Source organism: Capra hircus, chromosome 16 (genome assembly GCF_001704415.2).
Source record: "Capra hircus breed San Clemente chromosome 16, ASM170441v1, whole genome shotgun sequence".
NCBI lineage: Eukaryota > Metazoa > Chordata > Mammalia > Artiodactyla > Bovidae > Capra > Capra hircus.
Genome location: NC_030823.1, coordinates 17,568,903 through 17,596,880, shown reverse-complemented (window position 1 = coordinate 17,596,880; position 27,978 = coordinate 17,568,903). Strand labels below are relative to the sequence as shown.

The 27,978-nt window shown below is 37.0% G+C and overlaps 1 protein-coding gene across 1 annotated transcript in view; it reads left to right on the top strand.

Moving 5' to 3' along the window:
* Positions 1–27,978, top strand: part of USH2A (usherin) — a 935,662-nt gene that overhangs the window by 754,955 nt on the left and 152,729 nt on the right. The window contains exons 56-59 of the mRNA XM_005690572.2: positions 1,212–1,319; positions 10,543–10,726; positions 11,666–11,823; positions 27,441–27,599. Coding sequence (XP_005690629.2) covers positions 1,212–1,319; positions 10,543–10,726; positions 11,666–11,823; positions 27,441–27,599 — 609 coding nt within the window. The remainder of the gene's footprint in view (positions 1–1,211; positions 1,320–10,542; positions 10,727–11,665; positions 11,824–27,440; positions 27,600–27,978) is intronic.

Genomic DNA, 27,978 nt, shown 5'->3' with positions numbered 1-27,978 from the left:
CCATCCATATTCATATATCCTTTCTCCCCCAAACTCCCCCTCCCATCCAGGCTGCCACATAACATTGAGCAGAGGTCCCTGTGCTATGCAGTAGGAACTTCTTGTTGATCCATTTTAAATATAGCAATGTGTACAGACAGAGAAGGAGACATATCAAAATGGCATTCCTTATATATGGAATCTAAAATTAAGTGATACAAATGAATTTACAAAAGAGAAACAGACTTTGGAAATGAACTTATGGTTACAGGGGGCATGGTGGGGGGAAAGGATACTTAGGGAGTTTGGAATGGACATGGAACAGTATATAACTGTTATCTGTGGATTGCCAACAGATATCAGTATATCTGTTGTTGGTGGATTGATGTTCCTTCTTTTCCTGAGAATTTATTGAGCAATTACTGTGCTACATTATACATCTTATTATAAAAGAAATAGTAAACACTGTTCCCTCTTCATAATATGTCTAATCTATGTGTAAACACAAGACAAAAAACTACAGAATTGTGAGATGGTACAGTAGGAGCATATATGGTAAAGAAATGCAAAGTTAAAAGAAAAGTTAATATGAGCTGAATATGGCTTGAGGCTAAAAATGTTGACTCTAACCTTCTTTTTATTTTTTTTTTCCCTGCCCCTGTTCATATAAGAAGCAGTTGCAGAAACTGGGATGGTTAGCCTGGAGAAGAGAAAACTCAGGGGTATTTGATAACTGTCTGCAAATATTTGAAGAACTGTCATGTGGAAAAGAAATTAGATTTGTTCTCTGTGTCCCTAGTGGGTGGAAGTATTAGAAAGAATTCATCACAATATAAAGAAGGACTTTCACACCAAACAAAGAGAACTCTAGAGCTCTCTAGAGATGGAATAGGCTGTTTGGGAGATGGAGCACCTCGATCCTCTAGGCAGGGGAGTCTCTTCAATGATACCTGGTACAGAGGAATTAATGGAAAGATGGATGGATGGATGGATGGATGGATGACAAGAATTTTCAAATCTCTTTGAAGGCTTAGAATTTGTTGTTTTGCAGTTGAGAAATGAAATGTCTTTTAATACGGAGGTGCTTATGAAGTTCCTTTCCCCCTTGGAGTGTTTTCTGCTCTTAAAAATTTTGGATATCATATCTGCAACTCTGCATGTGACTGCTAGTGTTTACCTGATAATAAATAATCCTCTCAAGAGGTACTTGATTTCTTGTTTGCTCTTTCTAGGTCTCCAGCCATACACCAACTACAGCTTCACACTTAGAGCTTGTACATCTGCTGGATGCACTTCAAGTGAGCCTTTTCTAGGTCAGACTCTGCAGGCAGCCCCTCAAGGTAATTAAAAAGTACCCATGGTTGGGAAAAAGAAGTTTTCATATGGTATTTTGACATGAACTCTATAAACTCTATCATAACAAACGAGGAAGAAGAAATAAAGTATATGGATCCAAAATAATATTCTAGCTTCCTGTTTTTCAAGTTTAGTTAAACTGTAAGTCTCCCAAGGCAGTTTGCTTTCAATTCCTTAGATGTGGTTTTCCTTGGAAGAAAAAAGATACTATGTACTTGGATATGAAATTCCTCTAAAAATCAAAGGTTAAATATTCCCAGTGCAGCTAAAATATAACAAGCACCACACTCCATGTTGAAGCTGATAAAAATATTCACTGCCCATAAGAACTTGCAATCAAGTAGAAGTTATAGGGTAAGTAACCAAATTGACATAAAGAGAGAATCTTGGAGGTGATGTTAAATGAGAATTAATGAACAGAATGCTCAGGTTAATCTTGGAAGGGAGAGATTACAACCCAACAGGGACTTCAAGAAAGATCTTAGAGGGTGGATGCCTTCTGAGATGGACCACAAGGATCAAGAAATTAGACAAGTGAACAGATGGAGGAAATATGCTATCAAACACAGCTTGAGGGATTGGGAAGTGGGACCATCACCTTAGAAATCAAATTGGCAATGTCTGTTAAATGTAAAATGTTGATTCCCCGTGACAGAGCAGCTTCAATTTCATTATCTAATGCCAGAAAATAACACTTTCACAACTGCACAAGGAGGCATGTACCAGGTTGTCTATTGAAGCCTTTATTGTTGTTGTGGAATGCCAAGATATTGGAAGTAATCTAAATGTCTTTGAGTCAGGGAATTGCTAAATTTATTCAGATATAGTCGCGCTATGGAATTCCATCAATTTAAAGAAACAAGGTGATCTGTACCATATAATGTAGAGTTATAGAACTGTGTTAATATATGGCATCTTTATGTCTAAAGCCACACATAGAAAATTATATTCATTTCTGTAGATAAATGCATAGGAAAGATTCTGGAAGCATGCATATCTACCTGATAACAGTGGTCTTTGGTTAAGAACTGGGACAGATAGTATCATTTACTTTTAGAAGAAAAATATGCTCAGAAACTTGGGCTAGTGATCAACTAATTATTTTGCTAATCTTTATTATCTGCTGTTTTCCATGTGGGGAAACAAGAGGCATAAATAAGCTTCTGAACAGAAATATAATATTAATGCTCATCAAAGAGTCCTGAACTACTTGTCCATTACTCTTCTAATGAAGGGGTTGTTGTACCTCAGAATATTAGACCTGAACTTCCTACCAGTAAATGGGGAATAAAATGGAAAATTCCACATATGGGGCATATGGCTCCTCACCAGGAATTCACTAATGATGTTTTCTATATAAAGAATGTTTCATGTCAAAAAGCTTAGTGTTCCTTTGAAAGGAAGAAACCAGCAGTGGATTTTTTGGAAAGGGAAACTATCAAATGGATACTTTGATGATAATGGATAATTTCTAAAGGATCTATCAATCAGTTTTGGCTGAAACTAAAGCCTGATAGAAGAACAGGATCTCTCCACTTTGCTCATCCAATCCATATATTTAAATTCTTGGGCAATATGGATCTCTACTCTCACTTTGTCCAAAACAAAAAACATTTTCTTGAAAGAGCTCAGATTTCATGACTTAAAAATTATACCTTTCAACAGTGCTGGGGAGTATGAGATGAGAAATGTTTTACTTGATTTGCTTTTTAACTTTATTCACCTTTCCTTTAACACAAATAACTGTGCAAAGAAACAGTAAACTAAATGGGCTTTCCTCTGCAGAAGGAACATGGATTTAGAATCCATTTTCCGGCTGTATAAGTGCCAATTGTGAATAACTTGTATGAGAAATAAATGTAGTCTGAGTGCTTAACTTGGAGGTTGTAAGGGAACAAAGCAGCAGTAACATTAAGTTGTGTTGTTTTGCTAAAGTGGAAATAAACATATTATATCCTCTTAAATTAATAATCCAAGTATAACTAATTTTAAAAGGCCTAGTTGAGTGATCAGACATAATTTGACGGTCTAACATTTGAGTGTCTAAGTGGATATGGAGAGAATTAAAGGAAGCATTTGTTCACAGCCACCCTGAGAGTTCCTTATGTCTGTCATTTTCAATCTATGTAAAAAAGAAGCTAAAACATATTATGACCCTGCTGGTAAGCTGGTCCTGATTCTCTATAATTTTGGCCTCCTGGAAAACAGTGTACCCTTAGTCAAGTAGTGGGAAGAGCTTGAACTGGATTATTGCTCTCTTTTAAGAATTGCTGCCTGGAGTCTCAGATGGTAAATACTCTGCCTGTAATGCAGGAGACCTGGTTTCGATCCCTGGGTCAGATAGTTCCCCTAGAGAAGGGAATGTCTACCCACTCCAGTATTCTTGCCTGGAGAATCCCAGGGACAGAGGAGCCTGGCAGGCTACAGTCCATGGTGTCACAAAGAGTTGGATATGACTGAGCGGCTAACACGTTTACTCATGATATCCTTCCTTGAAGAATAAAGACTATTTGTTTTTACCCACACATCCACAGTGCTCAACACACACACAAAATGACACGTTTGAATAGAATGTTAAATCAACAAATGAACAAATATTGAACAGTCCAGAAGTCAATGCATTTCTGACATTAGCCAATAAAGAACTGGTTCTTTTTATTAACTTCCAAGGGAAAGCCAATCCACAAAAAAATGTTGGTATTTTTGACTTGGAATGATTCACATGGATTTAAGAAGTGGGTAATATTGCATTTCACTCAAGACAAAGTTAAGACAAATCCAGTAGACATGTTCCTTTTTTAGCAGCTATTATATCAAGAGAGCAATCAAGGTTTCCTTCTGACCTTTCCCCCTTAAACCTCTCAGCTAGTTTACCGGCTCCCCACTCCACTTCTAGAAGATTTCCCACATGACCATCCATTTCCTTCTCTTAAATTGCCTCAATTCTGCCCTCCCATATTGTAGACTGGTTTTCTGATGTCACTGAGACCTAGGCTCTGTGAGGGAGGTAGATTCTTCACCTGAGACCTTAATAAGACCTCTCACCAAAGGCAAGTCTTATTCTATCAATGATTTCTTGCAGTTGCCAAGATAAAAGTGTCTCCACATCATTCAGTTCAATTCCGTTCAGTCACTCAGTCATGTCCAACTCTTTGTGACCCCATTGACTGCCTCATGCCAGACCTTCTTGTCCATCACCAACTCCCGGAGCTGGCTCAAACTCATGTCCACTGGGCCAGTGATGCCATCCAACCATCTCATCCTCTGTCATCCCCTTCTTCTCCCACCTTCAATCTTTCCCAGCATCAGGGTCTTTTCCAATGAGTCATCTCTTCATATCAGGTGGCCAAAGAATTGGAGTTTCAGCTTCAACATCAGTCCTTCCACTGAATATTCAGGACTGATTTCCTTTAGGATGGACTGGCTGGATCTCCTTGCAGTCCAAGGGATTCTCAAAGTCTTATCCAACATCACAGTTCAAAAGTAAAAATGGAGCACTTAGTTTTTCACACATTCCAATTTCATCTTATAGAGCAAACCAATGGACACAGGGTTATTAGCAAATGGACAGAGCTTTCTCCTGCTTATATAAATATAAAACTCATTTCATTTAAAACATAAGCAACTTCAAAATGTGGCTTCATTTTATTTCATTGACTCCTCTCTACCCACAGGCTACACTGACTGATGCAAACCAGAAACTAAGCAATAGCCTTTTCTAGTACAGTGGTGATTTTTTAAAACATCCTTCAAGGTGAGAAAAACAGGACTGCAGGGAGCATATTATGAACCAAAGCTTTATACTTTATCTCTTAAATCAACAAATTAACATCATGTTTAAATCAAAACTCTAATTAGTTGGTTGAGTCATTTAGCAGCTGTTGGCAGAGCGACCCAGACATAAAAGTATGTTATGATTTGTGTATTTGTCCAAGTATCTAACATAAAGTGAGCTTTCAGAAAAAAATGAACTACTTTCTTCTCAGAAGTAGGTTGTTCTTAGAAAATCAGTAAGTTTGAGCCATGATTAAGTCTATCTTGATTCTTCCAGAATGTTGCAAGTAAATTGCATTTGAATGCCCTGAGATTTTTTCTTATAAAAGTGTTGAAATCTTACCCTTTACTGAGTAACTTACACAGGAGATACAATCAATCAAAAACTATTGGTTATTGGGAACCTAATATTGAAATTCTCTTGATCCCTGTCTCCTGTATAATGTCACGAACCTCTGTCCATAGTTCATCAGGCACTCTGTCTATCAGATCTAATCCCTTAAATCTGTTTCTCACTTCCACTGTATAATCATAACGGATTTGATTTAGGTCATACCTGAATGGTCTAGTAGTTTTCCCTACTTTCTTCAATTTAAGTCTGAATTTGGCAGTAAGAAGTTCATGATCTGAGCCACAGTCAGCTCCCGGTGTTATTTTTGCTGACTGTATAAGAGCTTTTCCATCTTTGGCTGCAAAGAATATAATCAGTCTCATTTTGGTGTTGACCATCTGGTGATGTCCATGTGTAGAGGCTTCTCTTGTGTTGCAGGAAGGGGGTGTGTGCTATGACCAGTGTGTTCTTGGCAAAACTCTATTAGCTTTTGCCCTGCTTCATTCCGTACTCCAAGGCCAAATTTGCCTGTTACTCCAGGTGTTTCTTGACTTCCTTCTTTTGCATTCCAGTCCCCTATAATGAAAAGGACAACTTTTTTTGGATGTTAGTTATAAAAGGTCATGTAGGTCTTCATAGAACCGTTCAACTTCAGCTTTTTCAGCATTACTGGTTGGGGCATAGGCTTGGATTACTGTGATATTGAATGGTTCGCCTTGAAAATGAACAGAGGTCATTCTGTCATTTCTGAGATTCCATCCAAGTACTGCATTTTGGACTTTTTTTTTTTTACCATGATGGCTACTCCATTTCTTCTAAGGGATTCCTGTCCACAGTAATAGATATAATGGTCATCTGAGTTAAATTCACCCATTCCAGTCCATTTTAGTTCTCTGATTCCTAGAATGTCGATATTCACTCTTGCCATCTCCTGTTTGACCACTTCCAATTTGCCTTGATTCATGGACCTAACATTCCAGGTTCATATGCAGTATTGTTCTTCACATCATCAGACCTTGCTTCTATCACCAGTCACATCCACAACTGGATATTGTTTTTGCTTTGGCTCCATCCCTTCATTCTTTCTGGAGTTATTTCTCCACTGATCTCCAGTAGCATATTGGGCACCTACGACCTGGGGAGTACCTCCTTCAGTATCCTATCATTTTGCCTTTTCATACTGTTCATGGGGTTCTCAAGGCAAGAATACTGAAGTGGTTCGCCATTCCCTTCTCCAGTGGACCACATTCTGTCAGACCTCTCCATCATGACACATATGTCTCGGGTTAGACAAATGCAAAAAAGAAAAATGGCTGTCTGGGGAGGCCTTACAAATAGCTGTGAAAAGAAAAGAAGTGAAAGGCAAAGGAGAAAAGGAAAGATATAAGCATCTGAATGCAGAGTTCCAAAGAATAGCAAGGAGAGATAAGAAAGCCTTCCTCCGCAATCAATGCAAAGAAATAGAGGAAAACAACAGAATGGGAAAGACTAGAGATCTTTTCAAGAAAATTAGCGATACCAAGGGAACATTTCATGCAAAGATGGACACAATAAGGGACAGAAATGGTATGGACCTAACAGGAGCAGAAGATATTAAGAAGAGGTGGCAAGAATACATAGAAGAACTGTACAAAAACGACTTTCATGACCCAGATAATCATGATGGTGTGATCACTCACCTAGAGCCAAACATCCTGGAATGTGAAGTCAAGTGGGCCTTAGAAAGCATCACTACGAACAAAGCTAGTGGAGGTGATGGAATTCCAGTGGAGCTATTTCAAATCCTGAAAGACGATGCTGTGAAAGTGCTGCACTCAATATGCCAGCAAATTTGAAAACTCAGCAGTGGCCACAGGACTGAAAAAGGTCAGTTTTCAATCCAATCCCAAAGAGAGGCAATGCCAAAGAATGCTCAAACTACCACACAATTGCACTCATCTCACATGCTAGTAAAGTAATCCTCAAAATTCTCCAAGCCAGGCTTCAATAGTACGTGAACCGTGAACTTCCAGATGTTCAAGCTAGATTGAGAAAAGGCAGAGGAACCAGAGATCAAATTGCCAACATCCGCTGGATCATCGAAAAAGCAAGAGAGTTCCGGGAAAACATCTACTTCTGCTTTACTGACTATGCCAAAGCCTTTGACTGTGTGGACCACAATAAACTGTGGAAAACTTTGAAAGAGATGGAAATACCAGACCACCTGACCTGTCTCTTGAGAAACCTGTATGCAGGTCAGGAAGCAACAGTTAGAACTGGACATGGAACAACAGACTGATTCCAAATAGGAAAAGGAGTATGTCAAGGCTGTATATTGTCACCCTGCTTATTTCACTTCTCTGCAGAGGACATCATGAGAAATACTGGGCTGGAAGAAGCACAAGCTGGAATCAAGATTGCTGGGAGAAATATCAATAACCTCAGATATGCAGATGACACCATCCTTATGGCAGAAAGTGAAGAGGAACTAAAGAGCCTCTTGATGAAAGTGAAAGAGGACAGTGAAAAAGTTGGCTTAAAGCTCAACATTCAGAAAATGAAGATCATGGCATCTGGTCCCATTACTTCATGGGAAATAGATGGGGAAACAGTGGAAACAGTGTCAGACTTTATTTTTGGGGGCTCCAAAATCACTGCAGATGGTGACTGCAGCCATGAAATTAAAAGACGCTTACTCCTTGGAAGAAAAGTTATGACCTACCTAGATAGCATATTCAGAAGAAGAGACATTGCTTTGCCAACAAAGGTCCATCTAGTCAAGGCTATGGTTTTTCCAGTAGTCATGTATGCATGTGAGAGTTGGACTGTGAAGAAAGCTGAGCGCCGAAGAATTGATGCTTTTGAACTATGGTGTTGAAGACTCTTGACTTCCAAGGTCTCTTGGACTGTAAGGAGATCCAACCAGTCCATCCTAAAGGAAATCAGTCTTGGGTGTTCATTGGAAGGACTGATGCTGAAGCTGAAACTCTAGTACTTCGGCCACCTCATGCAAAGAGTTGACTCATTGAAAAAGACCCTGATGCTGGGAGGGATTGGGGTCAGGAGGAAAAGGGGACAACAGAGGATGAGATGGCTGGATGGCATCACCGGCTTAATGGACATGAGTTTGGGTAAACTCCAGGAGTTGGTGATGGACAGGGAGGCCTGGCATGCTGCGATTCATGGGGTCGCAAAGAGTCAGACATGACTGAGCGACTGAACTGAACTGAACTGACTGAACTGAATATTGAAATTAGTTTTTAAAAGCTGAAGAAGAGAGTTACAGTGTCTATTCATAACATGAACAGATGACAACATGAAATGGGAGACTGATCTTTCTCATTTCTGGGTTCTCCATCAATATGTTTTTATACTTATAAAGAGTACTTAAAATTTGACCTTGAATTACTGTTGTTTGTATATACATTTTATCTTTTTATACAGAAAGTTATCAATTCCTTGTAAAAATGAGCCATATCTTAGTCATATTTGCATTCCATAAGTGTAATAATTTGCAGGATATATATTTTCAATAATTTTATTCATTTAATACTTATTAAGCATTGTGCTATCCATAAAGGTACATGGACTACTAATACAGAGAAAATCCCTGCCTTCATGGGGCTAACCTTATTAAAAGCAGGATAGAGAAATAGTCATAAATACCTGAAAATAATTATGATATAAAAAAAGGATTATGATGTTATGCATGTTGAGAGGAAATAGAAAAGAGTGTATATATGATCAAGAGGAACAAGGTGGGTATCATTTTAGATTGTATTAAAGTTATGGTTATGCAATAGTGGTCAAATAAGCACCCCCAATAAGATGATATTTACACAGGTCACTGAATTTGGAGAATAAAATGCATAATTGTCATTGTGTCATGAACAAAGGTGTTCCAGTCGTAGGGACTGGAAGTGCAAAAACTCAGTGGTGTGAAAGAAGTTGAAGCATTCTTAGGCTAGAAATGAGTCTGGTGTGGCTAGAGCTTCGTGAATGATAGAGAGAATGGTGCCAGGTAGGCCAGAGCTAGAAAAATGTAGGACCATAGAAGGTTGTATATTTTACGAAGATTACTTTAGCTTAAATACACACTTTATATACTTTTATAAAGGTTACAATGAAATAAAGATGGACAAGATGTAAAACATGGACACTACTTTATCACAGGAGTTCATGAGAGGGAGAAGTGTAGTTTGGATCAAGAGAGGTCAAAATATAAGGTCTATGCACATTCAGAGTAGAATCTGCAGGACTCGATGATAGATTCCATTTAGGAGTGAAAAACTAAAAGCCTCAAGGATAATTTTTTGTGTTTTCCCCAAGAAAATGAATAGTTGGATAAGAGTGGAAAACAAATAGATGGTAGACCAGAAAACCGCGAGTTCCATTTTTAGATGTTTTAGGTTTTTGAAATGTAATTAGTCATCCAACTGGAGGTGGACAGTGTTAGAGAGTAGATTCAAGGGTGTGACACTCAGGAGAGAGATTTAGCACAGAGTTGGGCATCAGGCAGTGCTCAACATATAGACAGTGTTCAAAATTGAGACTAAATGATCATCTACAAAGAGAGTGTTAGGTAAGATGAGGAGACGGAAGTGTGGAGAGTCTAGTTCTCTAAGGCACTACATCATTTTGGAGTACAAGAAGGAAAGAGAAGCCAGTAAATGAGACTGAAGGAAGTAGCCAGAAAAAAGAATCAGAGAGCAGTGTCAGAAATGCAAAGTATGCTTGTTCATTGAATTTGATAATTCAGGCAAACACCAACACTGGATTATGATACCAAGTAAATAGGCATCCAAGTTGAGATTCCCTGGATAGTCTCTTAGGCCTTCCTGACACTCAGATTAACAGCCAACATAGAGAAACTTCCCACCCCTAGTTGTCAGATACTAGAGGTAATTCATAATAATAATAATAATTAAAGCATTAAAAAATACATTAGTATCCAGCTATATATCTTATCTCCAAAGCAAATAAAATGTACTTTTGTTGCTCACCATGATATGTATTTTTTTATCAACAGATAAAAATATCATAGTATGTGAGGGATGGTATGACTTTTGATAATATGCTTATCTTATCCTGACAATAAAAATTCATAGTGTTATCTTTGCCAGGAGTTTGGGTGACACCTCGACACATTGTCATCAATTCTACAACAGTGGAATTATTTTGGAGCCCTCCAGAAAAGCCCAATGGCCTCATTTCTCAATATCAATTGAGTCGTAATGGAAGCTTGATTTTCGTGGGGGGCAGTGAGGAGCAGAACTTCACTGATAAAAACCTGGAGCCCAACAGCAGGTAAACTAAAAGAAAACTTTAACAGTCATACAAGTGAGAATTTTAGGTTTTTCAGGATCAAGAATAAGTCCATCTCCAGCTGAAACAATATTATATTAATTGGTTGATTAATCTCCTCATGTATTAGCTATTCCATAGCTAATAAGATCTCTTAATCTATTTCAGACTGAAGACCCAAGCACTAGCTCATTATACTAGTCCTCAGAGGATGTGAAATTCCTTTAAAATGTAAATAAATAATTAGTGTTTTATTTGACATGAGAACTTTTAAGTATACAAAATATACAAAGTATTAAATTTTTTAAATTATCAAACGATCTTCAAAATCATGCATCCCTAAACAAGCAAGAAAAGAGATTTTAAAGAGGTTTGTTTTACATCAACCGCCTTTATTTCTGGTATAGTGGTTTCTCTACTTGTGATACTATGTATAGACATGAGTGGATTGGGGGGAAAGTTCCACATATTTGCAATTCATTCCCATTCATTTCTCAGCAGACATAAAATATATCTTGGATCAACAGATGTTTTATTGCAGGGAGTAGAGTTCAATTTAGTTTTATTGTAGAGAGTAGCAGATCAATTTAGAAACATCTTTCTCTAAACATACTTCCCTAAACGCTAAGCCATTAAAGATGGAGAAGGTTCATTTGAATCCTCCACAATCCCCCAACACACTCCAAGACTTTCCTGAAATGTTTAAGAAAAGCCATTAATTACTCAAGGGTTAAAAATAAAATGGGAAAAGGACCAAAACAGTGGAGAGAGCGTTGCCTGTGGTAGGAAAACCATAAGCTCTATAGTAAAGTTTCTGAATAGGAAGCAGGGAATTTGCAGCTTGTCACAAATTTAGGACTAAGCAATAGATAGAAAAGTCAACAATCAATGTTCAATTCCCTGTGTATTGCTTTATCACAATTCTTTCTTTTTGAAATATAGATATGTTTATAAGTTAGAAGCCACAACTGGAGGTGGCAGCAGTCCAAGTGATGAGTACATTATACAGACACCTATATTAACGCCAGAAGAAATCCAGCCTCCATATAACATCACAGTAATCGGGCCTTATTCCATATTTGTAGCTTGGACACCACCAGGTAAGAAATAGAGCTAGTGTGTGTGTATAAAACATTTTAGAGGAAATTAACTGGAGATAGGATGAAAATGTGAATTTAGTAAGTCAGAAAGACACAATCTGTCTCTGGATAAATATAAACAGAATAAACCAAATCATACTCACAAGACTTTATATGCATAAGCATTTATCCACACTCACAAGTGTTTATATGCATAAGCACTTATATACATACATATAGATCAATAAAGGTGTAGGTGTGCAGATGAAGATATATAGATACCTAGATATATACATTTCTATCGAAGCAATACTTTCAAATACCAGCATCTAAAAGTCTCTTCTTGTTCATACATACCCAAGGTAAGTCACATAGGTCTGAATTACCTTGAACATTCATTTCTACAGGATTCCCCAGACTGAATCATTGGTGTTATAGTAGTGAATGGGGATTCAGAAAAAAATGGACCACTCCACCCAAATACCTTGAGTTGTGACCAGTTGTGTTAGCTGAATTTTTCCTCTTTGAGCTCTGTAGCTTCCATCAAACCATTGACTTAATAGTGGGTTGCTTTTGTAGTTTAGTGTATTATTATTTGGAATATAATAATCATCCTTAGCCAAAATTCTGATTGCATTAACTCTGTGGGTTAAAGATTACAGTGAAATCTTCTTGCTTTGTCTTTTAACATGCAAGGTATATGGAAGTTTTGTTTCAGTAAAATTTATTTTATTTTATTTTTTCCATGTCCAGTTTTATTTATTTATTTATTTTTACTTTATTTTAATTTATAATACTGTATTGGTTTTGCCATACATTGACATGAATCCACCACGGGTGTACATGCGTTCCCAAACATGAACCCCCCTCCCACCTCCCTCCCCATAGCATCTCTCTGGGTCATCACCGTGCACCAGCCCCAAGCATGCTGTATCCTGCATCAGACATAGACTGGCGATTCGATTCTTACATGATAGTATACATGTTACAATGCCATTCTCCCACATCATCCCACCCTCTCCCTCTCCCTCTGAGTCCAAAAGTCCATTATACACATCTGTGTCTTTTTTGCTGATTTTTATTGTGTTAAGCACTTCAAAGATACGTGGTTTTATTTTGAACATCTATTCTTAATATGAAGTTGAAACATGAAATGAACACAAAACCCTGTTGTCCCCATCAGGTTAAGTTTAGCCACATTTCTACATGGTACTGAAAATAATTGGTTAACAGTCATTTGGGCTATCAACAGATCTATTTTGTAAAATAATTAACAAAGACTTATTTTTCATTGAACATGATTCAGTCAAAACAGGTAATATAGTCATAAACATAACATAAAGGCCTAAATGTATAAAACTTAAATTCTCATGAACCAACATCCTTCTGCTGTTGGTTTTAAGACAAAGTACAAACATAATCTAAGAACAAAGACAAAAGGGTCTTTTTTGAGTCAAATCCACAGACAAAAATCTCTCAAGACTTTCTAAGCAAAGAAAAACTAAGTTGCTTAATATATTTAGTTGTTAAATATAAATGATTCCTTTCACCTTTGTTTTAAAATGAATATGTAACATACTAAATTAAACAAATCAGGAGATAATCAATAGCACCAGAATGTGTTATCAAGTGCTGTAACCCTTATCTCAGTTTTAGAAGCATAGATATTCTTGAACTCTGCGTTTAACAGAGGAAAACCCAAATCTCCTACTGTGAAAAATATATAAATTTAGGGACTTCCCTGGTGATCCAGTGGGTAAGACTCGATGCTCCCAGCACAAGAGACCTGAGTTTGATCCCTGCGTACTGCAAATAAGACCCAGAGCAGCCAAATAAATATATATATATTTTTTAATCTTCAAACTGATATGTTCTTTTATGGAATTTATTTCTCTCTTCATGGAAGAGCATGACTATGTTACCTCCTTTTAGCATGTTTCTCCATGGCGTTTTTATGGTGTCGTGATGTTTTTGCCCCACAAAGTAAAATGAGGCATCACAGAGCCAGCCTAAGGTCAGATTCAGCCTGATGGCTGGAGACTTCTCAAATTTGGCCCAGGGTCTTCTACTATCCAGGTTCTCAAAGAACATAAAGGAAAGTTCAGGGTGGTAAGTAAAGTTGATGGTTTCCTAGCCAAGCAACCAGGAATTTTCCATGGTGTGTTAAATTCCTTGTCGTGTTCACATTATGACATACCTAAATTGCCATTGCTAATCTTAAGACTTTACACTCAGTAAGGATTTGAAAACATCTTTCTTTTTTCTTTAAAAAAATTTTTTCTGGAGTATAGTTGATTTACGATGTTGTGTTAGTTTCTGCTATACAGCAAAATGAATCAGTTATACATACACATATATTCACTTTTTAAGATTCCTTCCCTTTGTAGACCACTACAGAGTTTTGAGTACAATTTCTTGTGCTATACATTAGGTCCTTATTACTTATCTGTTTTATATACAGTAGTATGTATATGTCCGTCCCAGTCTCCCAACTTATCCCTCTCCTCCCTTTTACCCTTGTTATCCATAAGTTTGTTTCCTACACCTGTGACTCTATTTCTGCTTTGTAAATAAATTCATTTGTAACATTTTTTTAGTTTCCACATGTAAACAACTTCATATATTTGTACTATTAGCTGACCTTAAATAAGTCAGTTTGTCTGAGTCTCAATTATCTCCATCTGTAAAATGGAAATAATTAAGCACCCACATGTAGGGTTATTATAATGATTAAATGAGATAATTTATATAGTTGATATATTATCTGGTCTGTATAATATTCTGTGTGCAGACGCTGCGCTCAGTCTCTTGGTCATGTGAGACTCTTCGTGACCCCATGGACTGCAGCCCACCAGGCTCCTCAGTCCATGGAATTTTCCAGGCAAGGATATTCTATAGGTAGTGATAATTTTTAGATAATTAGTTTTACCTTTAATTATTTTTAAATTAATTTTATTGAAGTAGAGTTGTTTACAATGTTATATTAGTTTCTATAGTACCAAAAAATGAATCAGCTATACATATACAAACACCCTCTCTTTTTTGAATTTCCTTCCCATTTAGGCTGCCATAGGCAGTTGAGTAGAGTTTTCTGTGCTGTATAATAGGTTCTCATTAGCTATCTGTTTTATACATAGTAGGGACTATATGTCAACCCCAATCTTCCAGTTCATAACATCCCTCCCGTTTCCCCGCTTGGTATCCATGTTTGTTCTCTGCGTCTGTGTCTCTATTTTGCAAATAAGTTCATCTATACCATTTTTCATGGATTCCATATATATGTATGTTAATATATATTTGTTTTCTTCTTTCTGACTTAATTCATTCTGTATGACAGTGGCTAGGTCTATCCACATCTCTACAAATTTTAAATATGTATTTGTCCCAAGATCTGTTAGATCCCAAGGCCCCTACTTCCAAAATGATAAAACTGTAGACTCCAAAACTGGGTTTGTAAATTTTGAGACTTCTTTCCTAGAATTTTGACATCTTTTCCTTTGAGTTCAGCATTATATTTCTATGTTTAATGTATAATGTTTCTACTTAAAAAAAGGATCATTGTGAAATAAAACAGGAATTTTGCTTTTTAATGTCACCTCAACCCTTATCCACCTCAGGCTTTGTAAAAATCGTTCATTGTAGCCCATCCTGAAGGATATCATAGAAATGCTTTACATGCTAACTCTAACACTGTAACCAATGGTTAATAAATCTATAATATCCAGACCTGTCAATCTTTTAGTTTCAGATGCACAAAATCCATTACAGAAACCCTATAATATATGGAAAGATTAAAATCTTAAATTAAACTTTTTTCCTGGTGCCTAGAAGGATTTTGGACTCAATAAACAGGCAGATGATTTTGACTTGTGTATAATCTACAGTTGATTTTATTGGAAAGTACCTCATGCTGTGTTTTGATTTAGATAATAAAAACATTTTTCTGTTCCTGAAGAGTCACAAATATATATTTTAAACAGGAAGAAAACAAACTTGTTATAACTGGAGGTTGTTTATTTGCTGACAATCAAGAACTTTCTATGTATTCATCATAGGATCCTTCCATTACAAAGTGATTACATCATACACAGAGCTGGAAAATGGACAGTCCATGCCTGTAGTTCCCCAACCTGAGTGAACATTAGAAGCACCTGGAAAGCTTGTGCAAAGATAAGTTCTCAAGCCCAAGTTTATGAATAAAAATATCCTGGATGGAATTAAGTGCCCTAGGTCAGCAGTCCCCAATCTTTTAGGCACCAGGGACTAGTTTCATGGAAGATCGTTTTTCCACAGACCCAGGGGGCAAGGGATGGTTCTGGAGTGACTCAAGCACATTACATGTATTACATTTTGTGGGGGTGCTTGCTAAGTTCCTTCAGTCATGTCCAACTCTTTGCAACTGCATGGACTGTAGCCTGCCAGGCTCCTCTGTCTGTGAGATCCTCCAGGCAAGAGAGTTCTCACAACTTACTGGAGTGAGTTGCCATGCCCTCATCCAGGGGATTTTTCTGACTCAGGAATTGAACCCGTGTCTCTTAATTCTCTTGCATTGGCAGGCAGGTTTTTTACCACTAGCGCTATTAGAATCACATTGTGCGGTTTATTTCTTATCTAATGCCCCTGCTAATCTGACAAGATGTACCAGTCTGCAGTCTAGAGGTTGGAGACCCCTGCCGTAGGTCACTGTGATGTGCTCCAGGTGTAGTAACCATGAACCACCCACATCAGGCAAAAGTCATCAGTTACAATGAAACTCTGACAGTGTGAATTAGACCAGTTTCCCTTGAATGTCCAAAACCAAACTAATGGTTAACTTAACTGATTTTTTCACATACTTTTTTGGGTCAGTAAAGATGGAGTAACCTTACATAGGTAAGTTGCTGGGAGGAAAAAGTCTGTGGTTGCCTGGCAACAAAAAATGACTTGGGCAATTAAGTGGGCTCTCAGTTTACATGTTATTATTTCAATGATATGTATAAATTGTATTATTATGCTATCTATAAATAGTATTATTATTATAAGTCCTATTATTAATAGTAAAAGGGTACAGCCCAGAAAATATATGAGAATATTCAAAGGAAGAGAAATTGTGGTAATGATGGTAAGTATCATACATATTCATTAACATTACATGTTTATATTTGCCATTTGTTAAATTCCTAGTTTATGCCAAACACTTTGATAAGCACTTTCCCTGCCTTACTATGATTCTCTTGCAAACCTTGGAAAACAAGTAATATCATCATCAAAATATTAAGATAAGAAACTTGAATCTTGAAGAAGTAATGTAATTCACTTCAGATCACCCAGTTGAGTCAAAACTCAGACTCAGGTCTGCTGCCTACTACTTACTGCCTTATAAAAGCAATTCCTTTCTATCTTCAGCTTAACTCTTCAATTCATATCATACTTTCTTTTTATTGCCCAAAGTCTTTCAGATTTATGATACAGCAACTAGGTTTTCTGAAATAGTAGCCCAGAGGGCCAAGACCCAGAACGAGGTGTTGGTGAAAACCAAATGATTTGGGTGGGGGTCGGGGGGGAGGATGGGTTTTAAGGAATTAATTATGGAAAATGCAAACCCCTTAAGGGAAAATATCTCTTGCGGTATGAAGAAACTAGTATCCAGAATTCTTTACTGACCCATCCAGAAGTAGAGAAAGAATAACGTGACTTAGCAAAACTAGATTCCAGGTCCAGGAAGATCTTAATTAGGAAAGAGAGAATAAGGGTCATTTCTCAATTAACTACAAAGAGGTTCCACCCGTGGCTGATTCATGTTGATGTATGGCCAAAAGCAGCACAATATTGTAAAGTAATTTTCCTCCAATTAAAATAATTTATTAAAAAAGAAAGACTTTTAACACCTTGGTAGACATTCTTCTGGGCTTCCCAGATGGCTCAAGTGGGAAAGAATCCACCTGCCATGCAGACGATGCAGATTTGATCCCTGAGTAGGGAAGATTGCCTGGAGAAGAAAATGGCAACCCACTCCAATATTTTTGCCTGGAAAATCCCGTGGACAGAGGGGCCTGGCCGGCTAGAGTCCATGGGGTTGCAAAAGAGTCGGATACAACTTAGTGACTAAACAACGAGACATTCTCTTACCTCCCATATAAATCCTGGTTCATTTTATCTCATATATTACTTGATAAATGTTAGTAGTAAGACTATCAAAACCCTCCAAACTCTAGAAAATTAAGATTTCCACTTTTTTGTACACCATTTGTATCTTCAAATTAGATGACATGCAAACAACATATCCTTATAAAATACTTGCTGAATTAATAATGAAAGAAAATGGTGATAAAACCTAAAATTTATCATTCAGGGAAATATAAATAAATTTTAGATTTTCTGCCATTTAAAATTATTCAGACACTTGTTTTCCTATAGAAACCCACATTCAGTGGGCACTGGCTCTGTGCTGGCCGTTCTTACTTGAATCTACAGGTAGCACAAACAGGATTAGTTTAATCCTAAACATTTCTTCTCACCTTTTACCTGCTCTGAACCTTGGATCAGAACTTAAACATTTATATTAAAGATGAAAAAGGATATATATTATCTGAATGGTTGAAAAAGTATAGAAAACGAAGTAGAAAATACTTCATGGGGCACAAATGATTTACTAAGATTAAAAATTGAGATAAGCATCCCTACCATTTCAGAATCCAAACATTCAAAATTATTTAAACTCTGAAGGTAATAATGGGACTTTCTAATTTATCAAGGTGATGACTCTATTTTGAACTATCCTAGCCCTTAATCATCTTTTAATTAACAATGTCATTGGATCCAACATCCGCTTTTTCTCACTAAAGATAATGAGTTATTAAGGCTTGATGCATAATATTGAAATACTGGTGCCTTTCCTTTCACATTTATCTCTTAGTCCATTACCTCTGTTGCCAGTTCTTCTACTGAGAAATCATTTAAATTAATATTGCTTAGGAATATAAATGATTTTTATTAATCAAGTTTTAATTAAGGGATAGCTATTGGCCTCTCTGTAGACATTAAACATCTTGGTGTCCAGTGAACTCATCAATGCAGTGTATTATATCAGATACTGTCCATTTAAAGTCAAATTGGCATAAGACTTTTTAAAGTATTCATGTCACATTAATCGGGATAATTCAACACTGGCAGTTGTTTCAAGCTTCTTATGTGTGCCATAGACAAGTGGCAAGTAGTGCTGAGTTTCAGAAAAAAGGTAAAATCATTGCAATAATTTGTAGTTGATTTTGTGTATTAATTTGCCTATCTTTTTTCATTTTTACTGAGTATAATTAACAAATGATAATATATTTAAAGTGTATAATGTTATCATTTGATAGAAGTGTACATTGTGAAACTATTTCCACCATTAATTTAGTTAACACATTCATTATCTCATATATTCTCTCAGTTTTCCTTTCTTTTTTTTTTTTCTTGGTGAAAACACAAGTTCTATTCTCTTAGCAAATTTCAGTTGCATAATACAGTTTAGTTCAGTCACTCGGTTGTGTCCTACTCTTTGCAACCCCATGGACTGCAGCCCACCAGGCCTCCTTATCCATCACCAACTCCCAGAGTTTACTCAAACTCATGTCCATTGAGTCGTTGATGCCATCCAACCATCTCATCCTCTGTCATCCCCTTCTCCTCCTGCCTTCAATCTTTCCCAGCATCAAGGTCTTTTCAAATGAGTCAGTTCTTTGCATCAGGTGGCCAAAGTATTAGACTTTCAGCTTCAACATCAGTTCTTCCAATGAATATTCAGGACTGATCTCCTTTAGGATGGACTGGTTGGATCTCCTTGCAGTCCAAGGGACTCTCAAGAGTCTTCTCCAACTTCACAGTTCAAAAGCATCAATTCTTTGGCGCTCAGCTTTCTTTATAGACCAACTCTCACATCCATACATAACTACTGAGAAAACCATAGCCTTGACTAGACAGACATTGTTGGCAAACTAACATCTCTGCTTTCTAATATGCTGTTTAGGTTGGTCATAACTTCCAAGGAGCAAGCGTCTTTTCATTTCACAGCTGGAGTCACCAACTTCAGTGATTTTGGAGCCCACGAAAATAAAGTCTGTCACTGTTTCCCCCTCTATTTGCCATGAAGTGATGGGACCAGATGCCATGATCTTCATTTTCTGAATGTTGAGCTTTCAGCCAACTTTTTCACTCTCCTTTTTCACTTGCATCAAGAGGCTCTTTAGTTCTTCTTCACTCTCTGCCTAGTTCTTCTTCACTTTCTGCCATAAGGGTGGTGTTATCTGCATAACTGCACCATACAGTATTATTATCTATATAGTCACCATGTTTTACAATCAATCCTCAGACCTTATTCACCTTATAACTGAAAGTATGTACCATTTACTAATTTCTCCTTATTTCACCCATCCTCTCAACCCCTGGCAACCACCATTTAGTCTGTTTCTATAGGTTCAGCTTTCTTTGCAAATGAGTCCATTATAAGTGATACCAGTCAGTATTTGTCTTTTTCCATCTGGCTATATCACTTGATATCCTCCAGTTTCATCCAGGTTGTAGTAAACAGCAGGCTTTCCTTTTTTAAGACTGAACAGTATTCCAATCTTAAATCTCTTCCATTGTGTGTATATCGTATTTCCTTGATCTGTTCATCCGTTAATGGGCGTTTAGGTTGTTCTTATGCTTTGGCTGTCGTGAATAACGCTGCAGTGAACACACAGTGCAATTGTCTTTCTGAGATAATGAGCTCATTTACTTTGATTATATACCCAGAAGTCGAATTGCCAGATCATGTAGCAGTTCTACTTTTATTTTTATTTTATTTATTTTTTTGAGGAACCTCCATGCTGTTTTCCATAGTGGCTGTATCAGTTTACCTTCCCAACAACTGTGTACAGGGTTTCCGTTTTCTCTACATCCTTACCAGCGTTTGTGACCTCCTATATTTTTTGATAACAGAGATCCTAGCAGGTGTGAAATGATATCTCGTTGTGGTTTTGAGTTGCATTTTACCCACTGAGTATTGATGGTGAGCACCTTTTCATGTACCTATTGACCATTTGTATATCTTCCTTGGAAAAATGTCTTTTCAGGTCCTTTGTCCATTTTTAAATTGGGTTATAAATTTTTACTATTGGATTGCATGGGTTCCTCGTATACTTTGGATATTTAATCCCTCGTTAGATAATGTGGTTTGCAAATATTTGCTCTTATTCCATAGGTTGTCTTTTCATTCTATTAATGGTTTCCTTTGCTGTGCAGAAGCTCCTTAGTTTGAGGTAGTCCCATCTGTTCATTTTAGCTTTCGTTGTCTTTGCTATTGGTGTTTAGTAAATTTATATTACCTTTTTGAGTTCTAATGTGTGCTTGGCATTTTCAAAGAGATTAACACATATCTCATTTAATGTTCATAACAACTTGTGGTACATCCAATGTTCTCCCTCTTTTGCTAATGAGAAAAGTTAATTTCGGTGCTGAAAGCTTTTCTCTAGGTGATTCATCACATAGGTGTCAGAGCCAACTAGCAATAAATTTCACTCCAAATTCTTTGAGCAAACACACTATTCCATATTTTTACACTATTTTTCTACCTAAACAGTGTGTAAAGCAAATTGTTTTCTCTTGCATTCTACCATGATCCAGTTCAAAGCTGAAAAAACTATTGCCATAGATACAGCAAGCATATACGAAGACAAAGTGGTTCAGGAGCAGTTCATCCAGTAACCCAGTAGGATCCTTTTATTTGCAGCTTAAAATTTCACAGGATGTAATTCATTTACATTTGAGTAGATTGATGCTGAAGCTGAAACTCCAGTACTTTGGCCACCTCATACGAAGAGTTGACTCATTGGAAAAGACTCTGATGCTGGGAGGAGAAGGGGACGACAGAGGATGAGATGGCTGGGTGGCATCACTGACTCAATGGACGTGAGTCTGAGTGAACTCCGGGAGTTGGTGATGGACAGGGGGCCTGGCGTGCTGCGATTCATGGGGTCACAAAGAGTCGGACACGACTGAGCGCCTGAACTGAACTGAACTGAGACTGATTCATCTATTCATTTCAACAAATGTGAAGATGTTTACTAAGCCCCTCTCTGGGGGGTGCCAGGCATGATTCTAGACATTTTGAGTTTTAGAAAAGAAGGAAATGAGATATTGTCCCTCGTGTCAAAAACTCTACCATCTAGCTGAACAGAAAAGGTATAAAATTATACAAACTATGTCAAATTTCCATACAGTTGGTATGGATGTGTATTTAAGAGGGTCCAGTTTCACTTCCATGGCCCCCAAAGGAAATTACCAACATACCCACATCTCTACAAAGGAGACATGCCACTAATTTGTTAAAAGCATTATGTTAAGCACCGTCTGTGGTTTGAAGCAAATGCGGCTATCAAACCAATAGTTTCCCTCTTAGAATTGTTCTTGCTCTGGCTCCTAAAATAAGATTTTAAAAAAGGATTATTTGATTGACTTGTCCCATTGTAAAGTATGCACCTGCTGTGAAATGAAGCCACAGAGGGAAAAAAAAAAGTTGAATAATTTAACTTTTTTATTTGTAAAGATAATCAGGGTTTTTCTGATTACATCTTAACTTCATAAATGTTAAATAACCTATCAGCATCTAGTTGTTGTAAATTATGAAAAGGAGCCTTGCAAGGAATATTAACCAACGAAATCTTTGTTCTTTAGTGAACAAGAAAATGTGTTATGGCAGCTTGTCATCGTGCGACTGGTAACTTTGACACCAAATAACAAAACTGCCATTTGCACTTAGGGTAAATTGGTTCACATGAGTTTCCGCTGCTCCTCTTGCTCTGACATAAATTTATGAACTCAGGAACTAACCAAGCCGTGTGGCTTGCCACCTGACTTTAACAAATATGACCATTTCATTTCATTTAGTCGTCAGAATGCCAGGGGGCTAGGTCATTTCAGACTCATTGCAGATGGTCTAGGGTTTGTAGGAACACAGGAGGCTTTCACGTCACTGTCCTGTAAAGTATGACAGTGGAGGGGGCCCTCTTTGTTAAATAAGTGCATGTCAGTGTTTGACATGTTCCCAGCTTCAAGGAGCATTTTCTGTTTCAACACCTTACAGGTGTATGTAAAGGACCTTTATTTCTGATTAAGCAAGACGTGAAAAATGTATTTTCTGGGTACACGCTTTGACCAGCCATGATCAAGATTATGTCTATATTTGAAATATGGTGTAAGTACAGTTTTGTTCCCTGACCTCCCAGGAGTCCTGTCTTTTAAGAGAAGATACTGGAAGCAGAACAGAAGGTACAAACTACAGACATATAATAAGGTGCAACCTCAGACAAATTGAACAAAAGACCACTTTAAATTACTGCTAAGAATAAAGACTAGAATATCTTCACAGGCTGCAACTTTTACATATCCAAGTATATGTAAAAAATAAAACTAGATAACCAACTTTTGTTATAAAAATAATTACTATATTCAATATAACATTGATTTGTAATTGAAATAACTGCTTTATATGAAAGATGGGTTCAGCAGTGTTTGTGGGCACGTGGAAACAGTGTCATAGCTATGGGGTATTTTTTTCCCATTTTGCTCAATTTCATTTTGTTTTATAGAGATGTCTGTCATTTACTCGGCACTTTCTGTGTTGTAGTAATGAACTAAAATGTTTTCAATACATTTTTAATTAATCCTTTCATCTCTTTATGAGGTGGCTATTAGTGTCATAATTTTATAGATGGAGAGACTGGTGTCCGCAGAGGATGGAGAATTTACCAGGGAATAAGGAAAGGAAAGTAGAGGGCTTCCCTGGTGGCTCAGAGGTTAAAGCATCTGCCTGCAATGTGGGAGACCTGGGTTCGATCCCTGGGTCAGGAAGATCCCCTGGAGAAGGAAATGGCAACCCACTCCAGTATTCTTGCCTGGAGAATCCCATGGACGGAGGAGTCTGGTGGGCTATAGTCCACGGAGTCGCAAAGAGTCGGACACGACTGAGCGACTTCACTTCACTTCACTTAAGGAAAGTAGGAGAGGGATTTGGTCTGACTCCATCCTGTGGTTTATCTAGTTCATCAAGAATTATAGTATATTTTCCAAAATGTATTTGTCAAGCGTTTCCTCAAAATCCATCCTAGGATCAGAGAAAACAGAATAAACATGTAATCCGAGGAGGTTTGAAAAAACCTGAAGCAGTCACAATAGCCTTGTAAATTATTTTAAGGTCTTGCTTTTTATCTTAAAATTTCATGCAAATTTGACGTTGAATTCCAATGTGTTTGTCTACATCCAAAAAACAATGTATTGTAGAATTTGTCATTCAGAGGCACATTTTCTACCCTTTTCTTCTATTGATAATCTTTCTAGCTAAATCATAATATGCTATTATGTTTCTGGATGTTAAGTCAATCCGAAGAGAGCCAACCCCAATAACAGGCTCAATGTCCAGGCAGTTCTTTCTCTCTTCATTTTGTCATAAATACGTGTGCACAAACAGCAACCTTTTCCCCCACTGCCTTACAAACTACGTTAGGGCAACAACAAGGAGAAATTCCCAAATCTGAGGCAGGATGCTGTGACCTTCCAAGACCTTCTGGAGGGATATTTCCATAACCATATCTTCTGCTGAAGGTCAAATTGCAAACCGAGATGGTCCCTGACTCACTCTTACTACTTGGAGCAGTAGCCCCCAGAGATCATCTTTAGTAGAAAAAAAGAAAACTCTGATTAGATTGCTCTTTTATTTTACCTCTAATACAGTTCTTAAGTTTTTCTCCTCCATTAGTGAACTCAGAGCCTCCAATGCTCCCTGTAATCAACTCGCTTCATCCAACTCTCAAATTTTGTTTTAATTATAGCAGTCTTACTGGGAGAAGGAAAAGCATTCCCAGTTTTGTCTTGCAGTTGAGAATGAGGCCTTGAAGAATATCTTCTAAATGAACTCATTACATGTACTCACAATTCCATTAAAGAGAAAATGAATTTACTTAAATTTTCTAGGTATTAATCTTTGCTGTGATATCTGAAAAAATAAATAAATAATGTAGAATTTTCTGTTACTTGAGACTGAGCAGAGGCATCACGGTCCCAATCTGTTTTTCATCCCGTGTCTGGGGAAGATTACACATGATGAATCATTTTAAAGCAATAGTAAGTGACAAAAATTAAATGATGTTTGCATCACAAATAGTATTTATACATGTTCAACACACTGGTTTTGCCCACATAAACTTTTTTTGCTGGTGTGAAGTTAGTTCACTCTGAAGTGACTATATATTCAAATCAATTTAGTAAAGTTCTCATCACTCACTTGCACATATAATTTTCTAATTTTGTGCATTTTAGGGACAAAAATCCACACCCATTTTTGTGACTAGAAATAGTGGGGTTCTGCCGGTTTTTCCTAGGGTTGTGGGGGAGGAGAGGTATGTGTTTCACCAATTCCACAAATCAAATCTAGTTGGGGAAAGAGGGACATGTTTTTCCTTGTCTCCAAAAATACTTTGACAAAAATCCACAAATATCCAGGGTATAAGTATCTCAGTTTGGGAAATCTGCTCTTTAGAACTTTTCATCTTCCCCTATAATTTTGTTCCATCAGTGGTAATTCTAACTCCTCTTTCAGTTTTGCCCCTGTATCTCATCTCTCTCCAAAACTTGTTCTGCCTGTCTACATGTTCTCTCAAATTTATCCTTTCACCTTTGCCTCTGATTGTCCTAATCCAAGTCTTTTATCAAGAGACAGCATAAATATAGAGAGAGAAGCTTTGGTCTCAAATGGGCCTGAGCTCAAGTTTTGCTGCCTCTATTAATCTGTGTGATATCCCTAACAAGTTTCTCCTATGAGCCTGAGTTTTCTTATTAAAAAAAAAATGGTAGTAATATTTATCTTACAATATTGTCTTCTGGTTTCATTCATTCATTCAATCGACATTTGAGCTACTGATCTATATTCAAATCTAAGCATTGGAACTACCTTGAAGAGAAGAACACAGTCCCCAACTGTATGAAGTTGATATTAAAGGAGATAATATATGATGCTTGACATAATACAGGAATACAGTAAAAGGCTGTTTTTGTTTGTGTTGTTTCTACAACTGTGCAATGACTTTCAAATTGATAGCTCTTCCTCCTGGTTCACGTTTTCTATCCATCATTCACTTGCCAGTGGTGCTATCTTCCTAAAATGTAAGTTAGATCATGTTAACACCTGCAGAGTCTTGTGCTGCTGATTGCATATAAAACCAAAACTTCTGGAAGAAATAAAAGATAAAATAGAGTGGCTCACTTGAACTTGAGAGTGGAGAAAGCAGGGTCTACTTTTAAGAGTCTTACTCTAAGGCTTCTGATGTAGGGAAATGGGGAGAGAAAACCCGGGAAGAAGAACACATTTGAGAGTGGAAAATAGTGTAATTCTTTTTTAGACCTTGAGATTGAGGTCTCTGTGAAGTAGAGTGTTCAAAATACAAATCCACAATGCAGGATAAATATAAAGTCAGAGATAGGAATTTAGGAATTGATCGTACATAGAAGTTAAGCTATAAGGACAAAAACATCAGTTTAATTGGGATGCTCTAAACTTTAAATTCTCAGTCTTGGTTGCCAAATTCAGCATCATCTGGCACCTTCCCAAAGGAACCGATTGATCAATCCTTCGGATTCTGATCAATATTTCCTTCAGAGACTCCCTATTTTAATCTATCCTCCATAAAATCCTGAACACCTCTGGTTTCTGCTCACTCTTCTGCCCTTCATGCATTGGAGCTGTAGCTACAAAAAACAAAACTACATTTGATTCTTTAGACCTCATCTCTCCTGGGTTATTGAATCCTATGCTTTAGATTTCCTTGTCTCTGTAGCAGAGAAACTTATTTAAGTATTACAAAGGTAAGTGATGAAGCCCACATATGTTAGAAGCTAGCAAATCAATGAGAAACTTTGGTGGGAAGCTTCATTATATTCTTCATTCAAGGCTCATATCCTCTCCTTTAAAAAGTGTGCATGTTGTTCATGACCAAATAAAACTTAGAAGCATTTAATTCTGTGACTAGACTGTGAAGAGGCTAAACTGATAAGGCCTCCATCCTTTAGGAGGCATTGTGAAAAATGTCAGTTTTTAAACCCAAATTTCATATATATTTAGGTTCATGCGTCTCACTGACAGAGTGGACTGTCCTGACTCAATAATTAATGCACTGGGAATTCTCTAGGTAGACTGTGATTTGGATACTTTATGGGCTATTATGTCAAGGATCTGTGTCAGATGAGATGCATACGCAACGCTTGCAGAAAAATTATTGTCACAAGCAAAACTGGTGGGAATTTTTATGTACTTTAAGAGTAAGTAAACCTAGGAAAAATATAACATCATTTCTAAGCGCCTTGTATGTATTTGCCTTGAAACATGCTTTTGTTTTTATTTGCCTATAGAGTATATCATTGAATAGAATTGTTATATTTCATTTGTTTTTGAAAATAGATCATAAACATTCCTTACTTTTAGAATAAGCACTCTAATATTTTCCAACTCAAATTTCTTGCAATTATTAATTGCTATATTAAGCATTAGTATACCTTGAAGTGTAAAGTTTTAAATATACACTGTTCTTAAAAGATGAACATTTGTTGACCAAACAGAGAAACATGTGTTTTATTCTCTCTCTTTAAAGGGATCCTTGTCCCCAAAATGCCTGTGGAGTACAGTGTCTTACTCAATGCTGGAAGTGCAACACCTCTGATCTCCTCTGTTGGTCATCATCAGTCCAGCCTTCTGGAAAATTTGGCTCCATTCACACAGTATGAGATAAGGATCCAAGCATGCCAAAAAGGTGAAAGTCTTTCAGACACTTGCCCAGGGTTTTTATAAAAAAGAATTTCATTTAAATGTTTTTCAATAAAAAGGAATAGATTCTCAATTCAAGTACAAAGACTAACATTCCATTTCTTATTTGTACTGGACTTTGTACTCAGAAAAAATCAGAGCCCTGCGTTGAGTGAAGAATTATGCATTTCTGCACATTAAATCATGAATATTTAAATATATGAAAGTGGTGGCTTTGCAAAGTCTTGTTTTATAAAGCCTTTTAAAAGAAAAACACCTAGATCACATAAAGAAACCATGGGTAATATAAAACAAAATAGGCATTACAAAAGTCTCCTAGGAAATGTCCTCACCTTGGCTGTATTTCAGTTTTATTTAGGGGTGAG